Source organism: Pleurodeles waltl, chromosome 12 (assembly GCF_031143425.1).
Source record: "Pleurodeles waltl isolate 20211129_DDA chromosome 12, aPleWal1.hap1.20221129, whole genome shotgun sequence".
Taxonomy (NCBI): domain Eukaryota; kingdom Metazoa; phylum Chordata; class Amphibia; order Caudata; family Salamandridae; genus Pleurodeles; species Pleurodeles waltl.
This window is the reverse complement of record NC_090451.1, coordinates 233,338,348-233,360,705: the sequence shown is the minus strand read 5'-3', so window position 1 is coordinate 233,360,705 and position 22,358 is coordinate 233,338,348. Positions and strand designations below refer to the sequence as shown.

The 22,358-nt window shown below is 41.1% G+C and overlaps 1 protein-coding gene across 5 annotated transcripts in view; it reads right to left on the bottom strand.

Moving 5' to 3' along the window:
• PMFBP1 (polyamine modulated factor 1 binding protein 1) overlaps window positions 1-22,358 on the bottom strand; it is an 881,291-nt gene that overhangs the window by 448,737 nt on the left and 410,196 nt on the right. For 4 of the 5 annotated variants that reach the window (XR_011199809.1, XR_011199811.1, XR_011199810.1 and 1 more), the window contains exons 14-15: window positions 1,480-1,626; window positions 429-587 (exon numbers count right to left, since the gene is read on the bottom strand). The exons of the other annotated variant lie outside the window; for it this stretch is intronic. Coding sequence is in view for 1 of the 4 variants with exons in the window: in XM_069216463.1 (XP_069072564.1) it covers window positions 429-587; window positions 1,480-1,626 (306 nt within the window). In the remaining 3 variants the exon portion in view is untranslated. The remainder of the gene's footprint in view (window positions 1-428; window positions 588-1,479; window positions 1,627-22,358) is intronic. 5 annotated transcript variants of the gene reach the window in all.

Below are 22,358 nucleotides of genomic sequence, written 5' to 3'. Positions count from 1 at the left end.
AAATGCCAGCACAGGCTAGCATATATTAGAGTGAAGACTTGGTGGAAGCTATATAGAAGGAAAACCGCTTTTCAGTCCATGTTTAGTCAGAATATATTCATGAAGGAATGGAGGAGATGAGGTCCTTTTTTGTTGCGATGCACAGAAATAAGGGTGTTGGTCCTTATATTTTCTTTGAAAACGGACCACATTCTGAAATCCTGGATAAATTCTGGTATTACCCTGTGTATCAGTGTCCTTATTTGACAGAATTAGGAGCATTTCAGAGCAGTGTAAATTGCCCCAATAATATTTTATGCCAAATCTACATTTCTAAACTTTATTGCAATTAGGACTGGACAAATTCAAAACACATGTGTTATTGCTGTAATCCCTCTATCTGTGTAAGGAGAGGCCTTGCTATCCTCGGGTGCTTAAATGATGCTTACTTTGGTGGCCATAAGAGCTTGTTCATTCTCCATTGCCAGGATCTGGGATTCCAGTCGAGAATGAAGGTAGCCAGTTTCTTCCTCCAAGCGATGGCAATAATCCTGCAGCCGGGTTCGTTCCACTTCGATTTCGCCGATTTTCTGCTCGTGTTGACTGATCTAGTAACCATGTAATCGAAAAAGGCATTTTTGAAAAGACAATGAAAAGAAAACCATACACCCTAGCTGGAGGTAGAGTTGTCACTTGGTATGCTGAAAGAAGTACTTACTGGAACCTAATAACCATTGCAGTACCAATGGGTTTATTAGTAGTACAAAGGGGCCCAACCAGGAGTTTCAACTCCATAAAAAGCTCACGTCGCTATGATGTGACCTATCCTCAACGGTGATGGGTGGGTACATAGAGGAAAAAAGCCTCACTATATAATGTAGATAAATCAGTGCTGTTTTGTAGCCTCCACAGCATTGTGATAAAGGAATGCGGTATAATATGAGCTCAGATCTCTCAAGGAGGAAGGTACAGTAATTGCAGAGTTTATCCCCCTCACCTACAGGATGGACAGGAATGGCACACTCTGGCCACTGGCTGGCGGTTTGGTTTATTCACTCTGGCCACTGGCTGGCGGTTTGGTTTATTCGCTCTGGAGTGGATATACATGCACTCTGGACCTGCGGCCTCTACAGGATGGACAGGAATGGCTACACTCTGGCCACTGGCTGGCGGTTTGGTTTATTCGCTCTGGAGTGGATATACATGCACTCTGGACCTGCGGCCTCTACAGGATGGACAGGAATGGCTACACTCTGGCCACTGGCTGGCGGTTTGGTTTATTCGCTCTGGAGTGGATATACATGCACTCTGGACCTGCGGCCTCTACAGGACGGCATGGCATACAGTGCAGTTCCATATGAAGTTCTTGTGGAAAGGACAAGTACCCACAGGACAGGGGAAAATCCATGCAATTGCTGCTTTCTTCTACTGGGGGGATCACAGTGCTGGCGTGGAAGTGTCTACAATTTGGACAGAAGGCCAGCTTAACTGCTAACGTACTTGATCTTTGCAACTCTGCATGTTATCGATATGTTTTTGGTGCTGGATTTCCAGTTCCCCAATTGTCTGATCCTGCTGGATTTCTCTTGCTTGCAGTTCTCGATGGGCTTCTAGCAATCTCTGAAGTTGCTCACTCCTTTCTGCAGACTAAAATACGAAATTGTGTAAAATGCTCAAACCTTCATTAAAGCATACTTCTAATTATTAAGTAATTTATAAAGGCACAATTAGAAATCTCCTAGATTTTAAACAGAGGAGAGAACAGAAAATTATCAGTCCCAAACATCATGACTTGGTGGTTCCATATTAGTGGTTAATTTGTCCATTGAGTGAATTTCCTAAATATTACTTTTAAGGGGCATGTGATTTGCCCAGGGGTACTTCTTAAGTGAGGCTTGAAAAACATACAAGTGTACAACATTAGCTGATGTACAGATGAAGATGACCCCTACCTCCTGTAAAAGTTAGACCTCAAAGCTCCCTTCCACACAGTCTACCATCCCACCCCCAAACGTACCTTGGAGACTCAAATGGGACTCCTCTGCAGTGTTTTATACTGTTTCTCTTCTCACCTTTCAAACTAACAATAGTCTGTTCACATGGACACCTCTAGATGTCTATTACCTGCGGAGTAACCCAGGGCTCCATACTGTCTCCTTTCATCTTTCACCATTACACGGAGCCACTTGGTCCTCTACTCACAGATACCAGCATCAAGAGTCACAAACATTCCATCAACATTCACAAATATGCTGATGATACACTCACAATACTTAAAGATCTCATCTGGCAAACCCTTAAACACCGCTTGCACATCATCCAGACTTGGATATTTCGTGATTTACTCTAACATTTCCTCCTCTTGATATATACAGCAACTACATGCTCCCATTTCTGCTCTCATGGGCTCCTCACTATGTGTGGTACAATAACCAACTTGTTTTCCTTATTTCAGCATTTATTACGTCACCAAACACACTGTTATCAAGATACGATATGTTGTTTTTCTATTCAAATATGTACGTGAGGTAGGATTATTGTTGAACACTATGTGCCTGCGCTGGGAGCTTTCCCACCTCGTCCGGAACCCCCCAAGATTCCCATTAATTGATAGCTTAATGTTGCGGCTGTTTGATGCTTTTGTTCTCTCTGCATGCAAAAACAATAAAAAAAAGATGTAAAAAAATAATAATCCAGACTTGGATATTCAGTACCTACCTGAAGCTCTATCCAAAAAAGACAGAATTCCTGTTATTTGCAAAGAACAATAAACAAGATACCGTACAAACGTGGCATAATGACATGAACCGTGATGGTTTTAAACCCATACTTTCATCGAATGCTAAGTCACTTGGATTCACCCTGGATAACAACATCGCCTTCCAGGAACACAATGGCAAAAAAAAAAAAATACTGCCTGGTACCAGCTCTTTCTTCTAAAGAAAGACACACCATTTCTTCCAGAAAGCAGCTAGTGGAGTACTGTTCAAGCCTTCATGTGCTTGCACCTGGATGGTGGTAATAACCTACTCCATGGCATCCCAGACTCCACATTGGCACCCCCTAGGTCCATCCTGCACTCTGCAGCATCAAGGACCTGAAGAAATATGAACAAAATAGTTCTCTCCTGATGGAACTCCACTGGCTCCCCTTGCCAACCCACAAAAGCGGCTGCATCATTTACAAAGCCATCATGAGCAGCACTCCTACTTATCTTGCCGACAAGCTCACAATTTATGGTGGTTCTTGGCACACCCACAGCCAGGACACCAGACTGGAAACTAAGTGTAAAAATGAAAAAACAGGAAAGCAGGCCTTTCCATCTATGCAGCCATGCTCTGGAATAACATCTGTTTATCCACCATAACCACCTATTTGCTACTCCAGTTCAGGAAAGTGTTTAAGACTGACCACTTTAAAGAACAATAGGTCACAATGCATTAACTATCCATAACTCTGCTTCCTCTCTTCTTCGTGTTGACTTTATGCTGGTCTCTGACAATGTACAGCGCTTTGCTTCCTTTTGGCTTGGTTCCTGCTATTGAAATACCATATACATACATAAATTGAGTGTACTGATATACAAAAGGAGTCCAGACGTACAAACAAGCACTTACCGCTCATGCACTTAGGACCTGCAACTCTTTTTTATATATATCTTTTTATTGTTTTGTACCACAACAGAAAAATATACACCCTCTGAAAACGGACCCTACAACTATTACTGCCCTATTTTTGATAACCAAAATGTATTTGTTTTACACTTGTAAGCACAGTTTGCCCACACAAAGGATAAAGAATACATAGAAAAGAATGCCCAGACTGGGTCCTTAGCATTCCAATCACTTCCCCCACACCATGGTATGCTTTTGTGGACATTCTCTAGACTGGTATAATGTTTCTTCAGCTTCGTGCACCATTCCATCACAGCTTGCAACTCGCCAGGGGTGGGGAAGAAGAAGAGCTCCAATACTTGGCAATATCTCTCTTAGTTAGCACGGTCCCAATACCCAGTAAGGTACGATCTCCCCATGAGCCCCCCAAAACCATCAATTATTCACAGCAAAGCAATTCTGGGGAACGTCTCCATGTGTTTCGCAAGTACTCTAGGGAGTAGTGCAAAGATGTTCTGCCAGTATTGCTTCATTGAAGCAGAGTCCCAAAATAAGCAAAATAAATGAGCCTTGTCTGCCTGACATTGAGAGCAAGCAGAAAAAGTCTGTTTGGTGTGAGATAAACCATGTGGAGGCATTTAAGCTGTATGAGTCGAAGTCTGGAAGGAATGACCAAAGTTCTAGGTGAAATGCATGCATCTCTCAATTTGGATTCATCAAGGGGGCCCTGCCAGGTCTCCCATCTAAATGTAAGGGCATCAAGGGAGGATGGGGAGTAGATGACTGCCCTATTTTTAACAAAAGTTAATTTTTAAACAGATTTTTTTTTTTCCAATCACTCTCATTGGTGGGTGGAGGACTCATGCCAAATATTTGGGACTGACTCATGCAGAGTTGATTTCTTTGTCAGAGGCTTAGAAGATTTCTTTTTGCTATTTTGTATGAGGAAATAATGCAAATGTAAACCCCTACCCCCAACTTCTGTGGAAAATTCAGTACTTGTGTGGAAATTCTATTTCGGAAAATTGAAGCCAGAAACGGGAACAAAAGTGAAAAGTGATTTCTTTTCACTTATTACCAAGACCCATTGGTCTGTAGAACTACTTTTGTACTGCTACAGCAACAGGGATAGTCTATCTATCCCGGCACAAGAGTTGGTGTGAGCGAGCCTCAGTGAGTTGTGATGGCTGGTCGCAGTTAAGTAGATCCCAAAACTTTCCTTTCTACCATGAGCAGGTAAAGATTCGACCTCAACTGAGGCTTTCGATCTAAAAAAGGATGGAGTTCACCCATTCAAAGCAAATAGCTGTAGTTAGATTGTAGGCTTGGAGTCAGACAGATTATTTTAAAACAAAAAAACATTATGGCAATTCGGGTCTCATTGCAAAATGGTATTGGTCAGTTCCTCATGAACTGGAGATAGAGCCTTCATACTCCAGTTCAAAGGTGTTAAGTGCAGTTTCTATTGACACCACCAGCAGTATTTATCCTGGACTACAACATCCTAATAGAAGGCTTCCTTTCCATTTTGTACACTAATTATCCTATTTTTTGGTATCCTGGCAACTGAAGGAGGATACTCTGGGTTTCGCAGCAAGAAGAAATATGTTTAAGCAGTGAAACATTCTCTGTAGATAAACTCTTGTGTTCTCTGGGACCATATACTTTTTGCCAGCTGACAAACTGCACTTGTGAAGATTCAGGGGACTGTGTTGTCGAATGGAGGCATTTTCAGACCAGGTCTCTTCTCATAAAGCTACTTACAACAGCTGTGACACCTAAACATCTTATGAGAAACCTGGTATTTAGCCAGAATATCAGAAACAAAAATATTGTGAGGCAAAGTATTGCGTCTAGAATATAGAGGACAAAAATATTGTAAAGGTAAGTTTCTATAGGTAAACAAAGTTTTACTATAAATAACTCAACATATATGTACTTTGACAATATATATATCTTCAAAGTATGTAGATGTGGAGTTAAGAATAGTATACCTATCCTTACCTATGTGCACTTATCTTCTCAAAACTTTAGTAATTGATATTTTTAACACATTATTCTGTCCACACTATATTTTTGTTTCAGATATTCTGTCAGTGATCTGAGAAGCCCAAAAGCAAATCCATGTTTTATAGCGAGTCTCACTCACATCAATGAAGACCAACAGATAGGTCTTTCAGCTCAGTATTTTGCAGCTTACATTGTGAAAATGGTTAAATACAAATGTAAAGTAAGCAAAACAAAAAGGAAGCAAATAGGTACGAACAAGGAACTCATGTCTTAGTTACCAGAAATAAGAGGTACTGATAACATTCATTTAGATGCAGCAAGATCATTTCAAATCATGACTTGTCTTGACGGCCACACCAATGGGAAGTGACAGTAACCTAAAACAGTTCTGAGCTGTGCCAAAGTCTGGTAGACTCAGTTATTGTCTCCAAATGCTCACTTTATTGGTTTAAAGAGACTGCAGAATAAAGTCTTTATGCCTTGAAGAGATCACATACACTACTTTTTGGTATATTTAATTTACCTTAAAGTAATAAAGTTACTGTAAATGTTTTGGTAATAAGGCAAAAGTAAGCTATAAAAGCAAAGAGAATAAGCTTCTGTTACTAATAAATACTCCTTTGAGTGCACCTAAAATCTTTAATGCTTACAACCATCAAAGACAAGTTGTTTTACTTTATTTTCAGTTATTTCACGTAACGAGGCTGTAATTATTTAGAAGTAAAAAAGAAATTAGTGAAAAAATTGCTTAATATCTGTTAATAAAAAAGAAAACAATTGACATCCAGTGCAACAAAAATCTTTAATGCTTAAAACATTCAATAAAACCAATTATTTTGAACGACTTCTTTTTAGTCAGAAACAATAAGGAAGGCTAAGGGAGAGTCCTTAAATAAGATAAAACCGTGACTACTAATGACATTGTATTCATTGAAAAGGAATCATGTAATAAAGGAATAAAAAAAGTAAATTTCCACATATTCAGCCAAGTAACAGGAAGGCAGACATTCTATAATTAAGAAGCACAAACAAACGTTAAATATAATGCTGGCCAGGATGAAATTAAATGCGTTAGTAGATAAGTATTAGAACCAAAGCTAAAAGTGAGTATAGGTTGTGGTGTTTGAAGCACGTTTGATCCAGTACTGTAATGCTTTATTGGGTTAGTACAATCCAAAAGCCTGTTTGTTATGCCATGGCAAGGACTCCTACACATGCCAAAAGACAATAAAATTGCGGCCGTGTGAACATCTCACTATCTTGTGGACAGAAAGTAGCTGCATGCTCCTAACTACACCAGCTCTAGAACATACCTCTGGTTAGGGCTCAGATCTTCATCCAGGTGATATCATTTACTGCTTCCGCTAAGTAGATACTATCCCCTGGAGCTTCCCCAGTCACTTTCCTACACCATCAGCCTAGCCCAGCACAAGCCAGGCCTGGGGAGAAGCCCTGCTGAATTTCTCAGAGGAGCTATCGATCACATCGACTGCAGCCTCTGTTCTGCATTTCTCCCAGTCCAAAAGGATAAAAATAACAGGAACAAGTTGTCGGAAATGAAATTTCAATTCATGGAGAGCCTTTCTCCACTCAGTGCCTGCTCCCAAGCAGGGAGATCAATAGTGTTTAGACAGCGGAGGAAATTTTTTTCTTCCCTCTTAAAGAACCAGATCAATAAAGAAAAAAAAAATCCTTCAGACTTCGGAATGTGTTCTAGCAAATGTGAACAAACCAGGGGCCCAGGGCTAAACATACTGACTGAAGACAGCAGGCAGCATCAACTGGAGCCTGCCTATAGAGGGAAGTCCCTGGAATTCAAGATCAAATACGGAACAGAATTAAGCATCCCTTCAGGGGAACACTGTCAAGTTAAGAGGCTCTCAGAGAGCCACAGTAGTTAGTCGAGGACCGGAAGGCCTGATCTACAACAAACAGCACTTAGGACATTGTGGCATCCGTGAAGTGAAGGCCAACCACAGTCGTACCTGTACTCTTTTCAGATGTATGGATGTTTGGAGTCACCACACCAATTGTAAGTTAGGTAGAGCATCACTTGTCTGTACACATCTGAGACACATGACTCTGCACTCTCCTGATTGCTACCAAGACAATAATAGAACCACTGCACTCAATGTGAAGCACTTAGCTACAGGCCTGATATAAACACTGGTGGGATGAAAACGTTATTCATATTTTAAGGAAAGTTAAATCCTCTCACAGACACCTATGGAACGTGATAACGTAACTTTCAGACTAATAGCTACTTTGAGAATTTTGGGCTCGATTCACCGAGAGCCTGCGGAAAATGACAGAAAGTTGTAAAGTTACTTCCATATTTAGAGCAAATGTCCATCTTTCTTGGAATTTACAGCAGTATTTATGGGATACTGCGAATGGCACAGCTTCCCAGTGTAAAGATTTACATACATGGAAATGTAAGAAGTCTCTCTTTCTGCACGTATAAATGTAAATAAGTCAATTTGCACTGGTTAATATTTTTGTGTTTCTCCATAGAGAAACTTTTTCCTCAGTGAAGAGTCTACTGTTCCTTACGCCACAACTAATTCTGGGAATAAGCCTTCCCCTTGGACACACTGAAAACTGATTTACTCCTGCCATTAACCGGAGTAAACATTTGACTTTTTGTTGTACACAAGCAGCAAAGGTTTTGTGACAAAACACAAATTTTGAAGTGTCTTTTGCAAGTGTTGCTGTCCCAGAACTCTTACAACCAGCTATATAAGCAGATTTTCTCTCACAAAAAATATGCCATAATGGCGTGTTCGTTGGCCCAAACTACAACCTGCTCGTTCAATTCCGACCCATGTGTAAATAATTTTTTACACATGGGTCGAAATCATCGGATGCCTTAAATACCTCAACATGTGTTTCATTTCGGCACGTCAAACCTGCTGCAATTTAACAGGGAAAAGCATACAGTATTTACAGTAACATGCAAATTTTGGTGTGTTAAACATCAAAACCAGCATGTTATTCCCCAGAAACTCGTAATAGGTGCTATCAACACCTGGCAAATAATGAACTCCTGTGGTACCGTTATTTACTATGCCATAAACAGCAGCTATACTTGTAATCATGTCCTTAGTCTGAATCAATTCATTTAAGAGGGCAAAAACTCACCACTGGGAGTTTGCGCACAATCACAGCATTATCACTCCAACAGCACTTCCTAACTCCTCACATATAAATTGTTTGCACATGAACTACTGTTCAATGGGCAAGAATAAATATATAATCTATGGCCAACTGACAGTTAAAGAACTGGACATACTATTCACCACAGTACTGCATGAAGCTATCCCCCTGGTTATCAAGCCATTTCACATAACGATAATGGAAAACTAGTCATTGTCTTTAAGTACACAATACTAATATCCAAGTTAGAGGTAACTATACAGGGTTGTGAAGCTCTTCTTTCAAGATGCCAACCGAGCCCCACTTGCTCCAGCCACTTCATATTGCTCTCCAGACCTCTAACTAACAGAGCTTTTATGAATATGTTCTAGGGCGCAATCTCATATCTATCACCAAAACCATCCAACATAACTGCACTTGGTGACCTGATAAGCCAAAAATGCTTCAACCAAATGCTATCTTATCAGATCTAAAAACACACAACTTTAAACACTTCGTCTCTGGGCCTACTCACACAACAGGACATGCATTGGAAGTCATTTTCTCCAATTCAGAACTATCCACGATTCAGGAAAACTCATCTGCTACATACACCAATCATCACACAATCACATTCTCATTCAATATCCCAAGTAAAATATTACCTAAAGCCCACCAACCGACTATAACCGATAAACAGCGAAACAAAGCTAGAATCACACATAACTCACCTGGAGTCAATACGCTTAATGGAAAAACTCTATAAATGGATGTCCTCAGCCTTTGACATATTAATCCCAAAAACAACTTTCAAACAAGGCAAAATAAAAATAAAGTATCTTGGATGAATGAAAAGCTGAAAGAAATTAAAGGACAACTTTCAACACTTCAACACAGATGGCTCAAGTCAAAGAAACCAAAAAACAAAATGTGTCTACACAGAAACAACAGAATGTACAAATCAAACAAAGAATCCCATGAAAATCCACTGCTCAGGTAGCATTAACAATGATACTGGTACAATTATATAATGCTGAGCCAAGGAACGCCCCCCCCAAAAAAAAAATTGGAATTTCGCAATCCAGAGTGCTGTCAAACCTCCACTCCTTTCACAAGACTTCTGCAATAAACCAGCAACACTTTACCTAAACAGAGCAGACTCACAGGATTCCCATCTAACATGCAAGAGAAAACTCCTCCCAAACTATACAGGCAACAGCAATGACAGCACATACTGAACTCTCATCTGCAGCAGACTTCCAAAAGATTAGAACCTCAGAATCTGAAGATCTACTTCAAGATAGCAGTCCAGCCATCTGCCCATCGGACCCATGCCATCAAACATGTGTAAAAAAATGATCCTGCAATCAACATCCGCATCTTTTCCAGTCATCAATATCATCAACAACTTCTTAAAAACAGGAACTTTCCCAGTGCCATATAAGAAGGCATACAAATACCCACTGCTTAAGAAGAACAGCACGGACCTTCGAGACATTAACAACTACAGACCAACCTCTAATGTGCCTTTCCTTACTAAACCTATGAAAAGAGAAGTCTTTTGCTGGATCTCATAATTTCATAACAGAAAATAAATAACTTTCAGGCTGGCAAACAGGATTCCACCTAGGGAGAGAAATCAAATCTCCTCTAATTGCAATCTGGGACGACCTAAACAACATAGTCAACAAAAATGGTGTCACTGCATTACTACTCCTGGACCTTTGAGCGGCTTTTGACACAGTGAACCACAACACATTATTTCTAAGACTGAAATAAGCTGGTGTAGATGGCATCATGCTCAACTGGACTTCCCTTAACTAAATAACTAGGCATAAAAGATTCACACACTGTCTTTCTCTTCAAATCCTCACTGTGTAAATATAGGAGTTCCACAGGTTATAGCATCTAATTTAGACTATGTAACATAAACATGAAACCACTACTTCAACTATAAAAGTTTTGAACAGACCTGTATCAACTACACAGACGACACACAGATAATTCTCAAAGTAGAATACCTATGGACATAGGAACATCAGCTCTTAGCACCTGCCTCGCAGCTGTATATCAACGGATGACATGGAATCACCTCAAGCTGAATGCTTCAAAACCTGAAATACTGACCTTTCGGTAACTGGTAATACTATGACCCTATACCTTTCTTGTGAGATTAAAAAACAACCCCCTTTATCAAAGAGAACCACATTCTCATAGTAAATCAACACCCATGCACATTTCTAAAAAATAAAAAAAAACACTATATACTGAGCACAAATCCTAAAAAAGAGAGGTCACGGCACATGCCACTGAATGTGGCACTACAGGGAGTGGCATCAGAACCCATGACTTTACAGGAAGTGACATCATTAGAAGTGACACCAGATCTTAAGAGCTCAGACATATATTTAGCAGGTCTATCATGAGTACATTTGAGCACATTCCGAGTATTAATGCAAACACTCCTTACTGAGACGGAAGACTCACGTTTTTGTAAAATACACATAGAAACAATGTGTTCATTGGTCAGCTTATACCTTATCTTATCCCAGGACTAAATAAGTTATCTTTGCCAGTCATAATAGTCCATATGAAGCACATTTCCATGTACATGAAATTGCTTTAGCTGCCTGCACATGTCACGTAAAGTGTACCTGACGTAAGGTAAAGCAACGCTGCCTTATGTTCGTGTTTTTATTTTCAACAAATCAACGCAACCAGGATTCATGTGGCACTGTAAATCCCAAAATAGATTTGAATCAGGGTTGTGCTAGAAAAGTGATCATGACGCATAATCTGCGCCTCTATTTATACATTTGTTTTTTTCAAAACTCTGCCATAAAGAAATGGGAAACAAGGAGAAACAGGACAGTACGCCTTTTCTGCTTAATTAGTTGCACAGTCTGAATTTTAAATTATCTCATGCAGTTATGTCACCTGCTACAGAGATCTCTGAATGAGGAAGTAATAATGGTAAGATAATTGTGGGGGTTAACGCATTTGCTGGAAGGATCTGTGTTTTGTAACATGCAGATGACAGATTTTTATTTTATGTACACCGGTAAGTGGGTTACTGCTTTTAACAGAGACACTTTTGTTACTTGCAGTTCATAAACAGTAATCCTTCTAATATAGTGCAATGAGTTATGAGTGAAGATATGCGACTCCTACACCTTATAACCCTCCCTCTTTTATGTAATGTATCCTGAACACTGATGTACAAACATGACTTATTGTCAATGTAATAAGTATGTGTCATCTAAAGCGCTCTGACACCCTACATTGATGAGTAGCTCTATAACAGAAACAAATAATATTGGTATTTAAATTGTTATGTTGACAAACCAACACATCTGAGATTCTTACAGTGCGTGCATATCTTGTTCAGAGACTGAACAAAGTCAAACGTTTGCCTCTCTTAAGTACTGTGAAGTGTTAACAAGCTGTGTGTTTTGTTTCCCCTCCACTGCATTTGCATCTAAGGGTGAGGCTCCAGACAGGTTCCAGCCAAGGACACTCGAACAAAAGGAGGCCTGATTGTTCCCTAATTCGGCCTTTGTTATGGGCCCAGGTGTAGTCTGAAAAATGGAAAGACCCACTCGCTGCCTGCATGTTGTTGCTTGGATCAACAGGAGACAACGTGCAGGCACTGCTGATTGGGTCCCGGTGTCTGAAAATAACACCAGGACAAGTTCAGCATTTTATAGTGGGGCCCAAGTTCTTGGCAGGGTGGACAATGTCCACCCTGTGAAAATACTGGGTGGACACCGCCCACCCGTGTGTACCTCGACTTGTGCCCTGCAAATATATAACAGTACGATCAAAGCAAATGACAAAGATTGGCCACTTCTCAAAATCTCAACAGACATACCCAAACAACCTACTGTCCAGACCCAGACAAATACAAAGTCAACAATTTCAATAATGTTCAATATCTGTGTAAAAAAGAACAGATTGTATTAACACCATCAACAGCCAAACAGAACCTAAGACAGGGCAACTTATATCACCTGCACACAATAAATCAACTTTTAGCCTTTCTTTTTTACACTTGTTTGAGTTTTCATCCTGCCTTAACAATCCAAAAACCCCATATGAAAATAGCCAGATTGTACAGACATGGTTTATTCTTTTCCTGCCTTTTTCATTGAATGATACTCATTTTACACTGCATTCTCTGCATGCCTTGGTGCCTCAGAGTTTACCCTACCCTTTGATGTGCCTGCCACCTTACTCCCTACCATAGTTCAGTAAACTAACTATACTGCACTTTACAAGTCAAACTCTCATTCTGAGTAACCAGTCCTGCAACACCAAAACCTTACTACAGATCTACTCGTCATGCTCTCATAGACCACAAGAAAATTGGTTACTTACCTGTAACTGTAGTTCTCTGGTATTGGTATCTTTCATACTTTCACATGCTTAAATCATCCCAGTCGTCGAGGTGGGAGTCCCACGGTAACCCTAAACATACATAGCAGTAAGAGTATTACACTAGGCCTCAATGGCCTATACATGCACTGTTATAGCCTATCCATGTTCTTTTATAAAAAAAAAGAACCAAACCTCAACTACAACCAATCAGGCAACAGTATCCTCTAGAACCCTAGAACCTGAACACGTCTGTTTCCATCAGATTTTCCAGGAGGAGTGTGAAATGCATAGTCTTAGAAATAAGGGGAGCCTCTGAGGGGAGGAGGGTGGGTTGCATGTGATTCTATGAAAGATACCAATACTGGAGAACTACAATTACAGGTAAGTAACCCATTTTCTTCTCCAGTTTTGGATCTTTCATAGATTCACATGCTTGAATGAGAATAACAAGCAGTAATATAATTTATTACTGCCATAACATCGAAAACAATAGGAATGATGCTACATTCAGCTATTAGAAAGCAATATACATATGTATTGAGAATGATAAGAACAATAACAATAATAATCATATAAATAATTATTATAATAATAGCAATATTAACAACAATAACATTAGACAAGCATAGATCACATACCTTTCAAGTGGAAGGTGAGATAACCAGAGAGGCTCATCTTAATGGAAGAGGTGTCTTAGCACTGCTTGCCCAACGGCTGTATCCATTTTGTTTGTCTCATCCAGACAGTAGTGCTTTGTAAATGTATGCTGGCTGGACCATGTTCCTGCCCTGCAAATGTGTTGAAGGGGCACTCCCGCGAAGAGAGCTGCTGATGTGGCTACCGCTTTGGTAGAGTGGGCTTTAACCTTATTGTGCAGCGATTTCCCTGTTTTGGCATGACAAAATTGTATAGCTAATCCGATCCCCATGGCAATTGTCTGCTTAGATATCGCGGAGCCTTTTAATGTATCTCCATATGCTAGCTAGTCCGATTTTCGAATGCTCTATGTTTTTTTAAGATAAAACTTTAAACATCTCCTTACATCTAGCGAATGCTGTGCTTTCTCTGCGAGCGTCTGTGGGCTAGGAAAAAACATTCTTAAAACCACTGGCTCATTTAGATGGTGGTTTGATGGTACATTTGGTATATACTTAGGGTTTGTTCTAAGTATAACACCATTTGGAGTGAACTGAAGAAAAGGTTCCTTGATGGTGAAGGCTTGTATGTCACTCACTCTTTTGTCTGATGTGAGAACTAGTAAAAGTGATGTCTTCCAAGATATGAATTTTAACTCTGACCTGTGGATTGGTTCAAAAGGAGGCTTCATGAGTTGTCCTAACACCATGTTTAAAGACCATAATGGTGAAGGTTTACGCGTCGGTGGAAATACTATAAACAATCCTGGCAGAATATAGTGAGAAGGTCTGCTGAGAGCGGCGGACTCTTGAAATTGCCACCACATGTACCCATATTGAGGAATAAGAATGTCCAGATTTTGCTAAATGTAATAAATAAGGAAATATTTGTTCCAGGGGTAAGCCATAACACACCACAAACAGAAACGCTTCCATTAAAGTTTATAGGTCTATTGGTGGTGTCCGCTCTGGCTTTGGCTAATATTTCTCTACATTCCAATAAAATGTTCAAGTTGGAGTATTCATTGGATTTAGGAGCCAGGCCGATAAGTGTGGAGATGAAGGATCCTGATGCCTGAGTTGGCGCTGGTGCATGGTCAGTAGGGCTGATGTCTGTCTGAGTAGAACATGTGGTTGGCCCGAATAAAGAAGGAGTTCTGTGAACCAGATCTGTCTGGGCCATCTGGGTGCCACTAGGAGGAGACTGCACCCCTCTGCTTTTATTTTGCTGATTACTCTCGGGATGAGCGAAATCAGGGGAAAAGCATAGGCATAGATTTCCGAACATCTCATCAAAAAAAGCATTTCCCAACTACCCTTTTTCGGGATGCCAGCTTACGTAATCAGGGCATTTCTTGTATGTGGCAAAAAGATCCAGATTTGGCTTGCCCCACCTATGGAAAAGTTGGTTGAGAACTTGTTGGTCGAGTTCCCACTCGTGATATGGGATGAATGTCCTGCTCAAAGAGTCCACTAGGAGGTTGGCTTGTCCAGGCAGGTGTTCAGCTTTCAGAGAAATTCTATTGCCCATTCCCATATGCTCTGAGCTTGACGTGAAAGCTCCAAGGACTTTGTGCGCCCTGTATGTTCAAGTAAAACATACTTGTGGTATTGTCCATTCTGATGAGAATTTTTGAGTTTCGTATTTTTGGTAAGAAAGCCTTCAGTGCCAGATCTATTGCTTTCCGCTCCAGTTGGTTTATGTGAAGCTGTTTGTCCTTTTGTGTCCAGTTGCCACTTCTCCGTAGATTTTGAAGGTGGGCACCCCAACCTTCGAGCGACGCATCTGTCATTATTTTATATTTCGGCACTTATAGAAGAAAAGAAAGTCCCTTGGATACGTTTTTTCCACCAAGACATGACAGTTTTCATTTCCGATGTGATTTGAATTTGATTGTCGAAGGAACCATTAACTTGGAGCCACTGAGGGGGTTATTCCAACTTTGGAGGAGGTGGTAATCCGTCCCAAATGTGACGGATTTACCACCAGCCATATTACGAGTTCCATAGGATATAATGGACTCGTAATACGGCTGGTGGTATATCCGTCACTTTACCGTCACTTTTGGGACGGATTACCACTTCCTCCAAAGTTGGAATAACCCCCTGAGTGTCTAGTTGCTCTTGTAGAGGTTGCATGTGCAGTCGGAAATTTGGGGTCAGTGAAATACATGAAGAAATCATTCCCATTAATGATTTGTAATTCCTAACTGAAACAAACTTTTTTGTTGATAGATTTTGAGCCATTTTGGAAATTTTTTGCTGTCTCTATTGAGATGGAAATGCTTTGCTTTGGATAGTATCCAGTATCGCTCCTAGGAAATTCAGCTGCTTTGTGGGATGTAAGTGTGATTTGCGATAGTTAATGGTAAGGCCCAGAGTTCTGAACAACTGGAGGCAAGTGGATATCTGCTTTACCACCTGAGTTCTTGTGGATGCCTTTATGTGCCAGTCATCCAAATACAGAAAGACTTGTATCCACAGCTGACGTAGGTGAACCGCTACTGGGGCCAGCACTCTGGTAAAAATTCTAGGGGCCGATTTTAATCCGAATGGAAGGACTCGAAACTGTAGATGCATACCAGTTACCTTGAACCTAAGAAATTTCCTATGGTTTCTATGTATTGGGCTATGGAAATACGCATCCTGAGGTCTAGAGATGTCATGTGATCTGCTGTGTTCAAGTGGCGTAGAATGTCCTGAAGCATTACCATACGAAGCGTGTTTTTTTGGGGGGGGGAACTTGTTTAAGGTCCTCAAATCCAGTATGGGATGCCAATCCCCTGAAGGCTTTTTTACTAGGAAAAAAAGCAGGATTAGAATCCCAGGATCCTGTGCAAAATTGGAACAACTTCTATTGCCCCTTTGCGTATCACTGAATATACTTCTTTGAGGAGCTGTTTTAACCGTGGAGGTGGTGGTCATGATGGAGGGGTATTTGGAGGCTTCTGAATGAATTCTAGAGTATGTCCCCTGGACACTATATCTGTTACCCATCTGTTTGATGTTATCCTTGACCAATGAAGAATGTGGTAAGTGATGCAGCCTCCAATCTCCAACAGGTGCGGCTGGTAGCTGGTATGAATGCGTGGTCATTGTTTGCTGCCTGTGTCTCTGCCACGGGCAGTGGTTCTTCTCGTGGGGTGTCTTTAGGCAGCTGTAGGTGGTAATATGTATTGCTGCTGCTGTTGTCCATGCTGCTGTTGAAAACCTCTTTGAGCCGTTTAGTATTGTTGTCAATATGATTGGAAACCACTACGAAATGAGTATTTTCCCCTGCTTCTAGCCCCTAAAAATGGCTGACTTATGTACTGGAGCGTACCTAGAGATGTGGCTGTGTCTGTATCCACCTTTACAGATTGTAACATCTCATCCAGATGCTTGCCGAAGAGGCATTCCCCATCATATGCCATGTCAAGTGTTTTGCTTTGTACCTCTGGCCTAAGAGAGGTAGATTTCAGCCAGCCCGGTCTGCGCAACACCGCTGCCCCCGCCAGTTGTCTAAATCCCGTCAGTGAGATATCGATCACGCAATCAATCACTTCGGCTGCGATCCGCTCTCCCTCCTGCAACACTTTCTTTGCCTCTAGTTTAGCGTCCTTGGGCAAGAGGTCAATGTAAGAGGACATGTCTGTCCACATTTGTCGATCCTTTCTGCCTAGAATGGCTAACCAGTTGTCAGCTTTGACTGTTATTGCTGCTATTGAGGAGAACTTTTTTCCTATGTTGTCCAGACAGCGTCCTTCTCTATCTGTCGGGATGATATTGGTGTTGAAGGGTTTTTCAAGCTGCGTTGCACCACCTGAGATACCACGGAATCCGGCTTTGGTTGCGCAATTAAACAAGCTGGAGAATCCTCTGGAGCTTTATACTTTTTCTACAAACGTGGGATCTGGGAAGGTATAGTAGCTGGGTTTTTCATTGCTTTCAATCCTTCTTGCCATGTAAAGTCAACTATAGGTATGGCTCTGACATTTTTGATGGTTCCTTAAAGTCATACAGGAAACAATCGGGGGGGAAGGGAAGGGAAGGGAAGGGAAGGGAAGAGAGAGAGAGAGAGAGAGAGAGAGAGAGAGAGAGAGAGAGAGAGAGAGAGAGAGAGAGAGAGAGAGAGCGAGAGAGAGCGAGCGCGAGCAGTTCGAAACGTTTTGCCGCTCTTTCCATTAAATTATGTAATCCCCCTATGTCCTCTGGGGATGAATTCACTGGTCCTGCAAACGGTGGTGATGGCGTAGGAACCAGGTATTTTTCCCACTCACTAAGAGTGGTTTCAGGTATTTCTCACTCTTTCCTGTGAATAGTTATTGAACTGAAAGAGTGTGTTGATTGAGTGTCTTTTCCTCTGGGGACTTTCTCTTGTTTTGCTGTGTCACGGTGCCCTGTATCCTTGGGGTGGTGGAATAAGTAGGGCCCTCTCTCAGTTTTTTGGCATAAATACTGGAACCAGCAGCCCAGAGAGATAACACACTGGATGAAGAGGGGCTTCTGCCCGGCCTGCAGGTACCAAAGAATGCCTGGTGTGTGAGAAGCGCCTGGGATGGCTTGGCCAACAGCATATTTATTTCCAGTCAGTCCAGGAGACGGAAAGGCCTTGGCTCAGGGTAAACACCTGCAGCATCACTAGTGCAGCGCATTCCTGCCCTCACTTCTGATGGAGCCACTAGTGCTCAGACCTTGGGAAGGGTCCACGCGGCGCCTCAAGGAATGCTGAGTACTGGTTCAACCATTAGCATTTCTGACAGGCTAAAGAGGTAGGCATTCGTATCTGTCAAAAAGTTCACAACACAATGAAAATCCTCACGATATTTCTATTTCTTTAACCAAACTCTAGATGAGAATCGTCGACTTCCATCAAAAGCGCCAATAACATGTTTAAAGGGGACCAGGTCCTGGCGTAGGACACATCATCAGGAGTAAAGGGGCATCATAGCGACTGAGCAGCCACAGTCCTATTTTCATCAACCTTGGTTTTAATAGTAAAAGACATTCAAACTTTTACTAAGATCATTCATTATAATGGTTTTATTTGTAACAGATATTACTGACACAGACTGTGGGCAAGGGACGTCCACTTGATTGACTGGTTGTGCAATGAACAGCGCAATGTGCAGCGTAATTCATTCACAAAGGGATTTCTAAAGCAGAGGGCCCCACAAAGGCCAAATGAGCCAGGGCACCTTTCTTCCTACAAAGAGACCTTGATCGCTAAAGACAGAAAAGGAGGAGGAGGAACGCACAAGCAGGTTGATCCTGCCAATGCAGTAGCTGCTCCGGTCACTCTAATTGTACATGTCGCCTTTCTCCCTGTTTGTTGCTTCGTAAACAAGCTTTGAGGCAGGGACCCGGGCGCCCGCCTGTGAGCATGATATATAAAAGAAAGTGCATTGATGCGTCTTACTGGTGCAGAGGTGCATGCATCCACTGAATGCAGCATGAGGCCAGGAGAGGTGAATAAAAAAAGAAGTACCTCAGATGCCCACAGCATATTGAAGTACACTGGGGCAACTCACTGATCGCCAACTAAAATGAGAACTTTGTTGATGTTCCAGAGAACAGCTGAAGTCTGAAGGAGAAGAGAGGAAGTATGACCTGTGACGTGAGGATTCCTGCTAACCAATATGAAGCAAGGAAAGAAGAGTGACTGGAGAAGCCAACCAATGGTAAGTAATGGGAAGGCTGTGGGTGGGTTTATGTCCCTTTTCAGATTTTTATTTCAAAGACAAAAGATTTCGCCGCAGCGCAAGTGCAGGCGAAAGATAAAAAGGGGACAAGCAGTGTATAAATGCTAAAAAAAAAAACTAGGCAAACCTCATGTCGATCAAGGATTAAGTAACTTATTAATAAATCCTACAGAAACCTCATGTTGATCGAGGATTAACACGAGTAATAAAAAAAAAAAAAGGAAAAACAAAGGTAAAGAAAAAGGCACGTACCCGCGGCATAGCTGGTTATGATAGATACTATGTTGATTCTGTAGATTTGTAGTATTTGGAATAACACGCAATCACTACACCAGAGGGTACTGCATACATCCAAAACTTTATACTACTGTCATACAACATAAAGCAGATAGCATGACACCTTAGTTTATACCTTTTGGTGTGACACTCCACCCTTTCAGCTCTGAGAATGTGAGCTTAATGGGCATTTAAAGATCTAAAAAGTGATAGCCCAGCACTAAAGGCACCAGAAGATACAAAGTGTGAAGGCAAAGCAATACAAACTGCAGATGGAGCACTATATTATATGTCCGAACCTAAAATATGACATTTTCTACTAATGGATGATATTCATTAAGAAGATTTCTCATGTTTGATTGTTCCAGGGAAAAATATTAAAAAACTGGATTGAGAAGCCTCTGGATGGAGGAAAAAACCAAGGAAAGAAATAATGCAAGGTTTCATGAAGTTACCCTCTGTCATCATGGTCATTGCTGAGTAACAGTGTTTGGATTCCTCAGAATGTAAACCTAAATAATCAGTACTAAATTGTTTCTCAGAATTAAATGAATCATAGCTGGCTATTTAAGCAAGTGCTATGATTTCTGCCTCAAAGCAGCCTACGTACTGAAGAAAATGTCATGTACATTGACATTTCAGAAACCACTGTGTGGTACAATCAAACTATTCACCCTCAGTTGGCTCCATAATATCGACACCTTGGTTTCCATAATCGCATTCTATCTCTGAGCAGTAATCGCAAGCAAATTCCCCAGAAACCCATGTATGGGGGGGTTAAGTAGAGCTTGTGAACTTTCCTACAAATGCCCAGATATGTGAAAGGACACGCTGAAGAGTAGAACTGCTCACAAAACTGAGTCATGATCTCTACTATAATTGATTCAAGGTGCACTACCTAAGACGTTGAAACCAACATTAACTCCCCACTTGCTCGCACTTCTAACGCCATTTACTAAAGAAGTCGAAACAGAGTCATACATAGTCTGAAGAGGGGGTGTCTTTCTTCCTCTTTTTGTCAGCGGAGTGCTGCGTCTGAAAGATAAAGTAGATCTGAAACAATATTTTTATTCTTTTTCAGCATTAGCCACAGCGAAGGAAATCATTGGACGGTAAATAACAAGGAGATGGCTCTTCCTCACCATCAGTGGCCTTTAACACACCAAGCCGCTGAATTCCGTTCTCTTGAGTATCTTGCTTCTCGTGCTAGATCGTACTTTCCAGCTCTTAATCTGAACACCAAGGCATCACAGCCTTTAGTGTCAATCTTTAAGATGACCTTCTTACACTTATGGCAATCATTTACATTTGGAGGTCTTTTGATAATACTGATACTCAGCACAAAATGTAAAAAGGAAAAAAGTCATTTGGAATTTGAATTGGGGAGAATGAGAAAGCCCTGAATACAGCTCAGTTCATTAGAGAGTTTTGATATCTGGGTCTGCAAAAGAAAACTCAAATCAGTAGGAGAAAGTAGTGCCACACATACCGTAGAGTGCCATACTCTCTCCTGAGTTCAATGCCGGTCTGCTGAAAATGTTCTGGGGTCCCAGTCTTTAAATCGCATATTTAAAGGATATTTCCAAAGACAAACCGTAATCATTAGAGTAACTGGACCTCGGAACAATGGATTGAGCACCAAACGGTTAAATTGTTAAAAAAAAAAAAAAAAAAAATGTACAGGTTTTGCCTTCTTGCTCTAGAATGTTACCAACTGGGTGAGACGGGGATAATCTACACTTTTACAAAAACGTTGTTAGAGCATTTTGTGTTCTGGATTGTACTCGCGTTGTAGCTTTAAGCTTTTTTGATTCTTGACTCTTGTACATTCTGTCACGTCTGTGTAGGCGTATTTTATCTTAAGGGTTGTTTGTTTCGAGACAGCTGCACTGAAGTTTTGTGATGTGTTCTTTTATCTTTTTTAAGTCTGCATTCATCCTAAGGCTTTTCTTCTTTTGTCCCGTTTTGATGTTTTTTGTAGGATTAGTACATCAAGAACATGGTGGAGCCCTCTATAAAGCTTTTGAAATGACTTTATAGTGTCCAGATCTGCGTTGGAAGTGAGCTGACTTTCTAAACCCTCCAAATTCAGCTTGTTCCGAGGCCGATATGCAGCTGCGGGTAAGCAGAGTTTAGCTGAGGTGGGTTGTGCTTTCTTGTGTTGAAAGGCATCCAGGTGGTCGTCCGATCATATGACTGGAGTAAACCTTCGGAATGGAACGATCTTTGAGTTGCTGAAAATGACAACTAAAGTGTGTACTGCTTTGTGTGTGGGTTTGGGAATGAGCTGTGGTAGGCTGAATGTTTAAGATTGGGGTAGGGTTGCATCTGACAAGGAGAGGCTCCCAACCTTGTGAGGAAACATCCTCAGCTTTGGAGTTGTTGTTTCTTAAATATGATGGCTAAACCGCCACCTCTTTTGCATTTACAATCATGTGTAACAGTTAAAATAGTCTGGTGGAACAACTTCATGCAATACTGGAGTTGTGTCTTCTCCCAGTCATGTTGCATTTTCTTTTAGCATTTTAAACGAGCATCGGCAAAACCAATAGATCATGCCTATGAGAGCTATTGGCTTTGTCGATGTTTTGTAGTCATGTTGTAGAGCACCGCACTGCCTGTACAGCATGGCCAAAAGTGATTACAAAGGT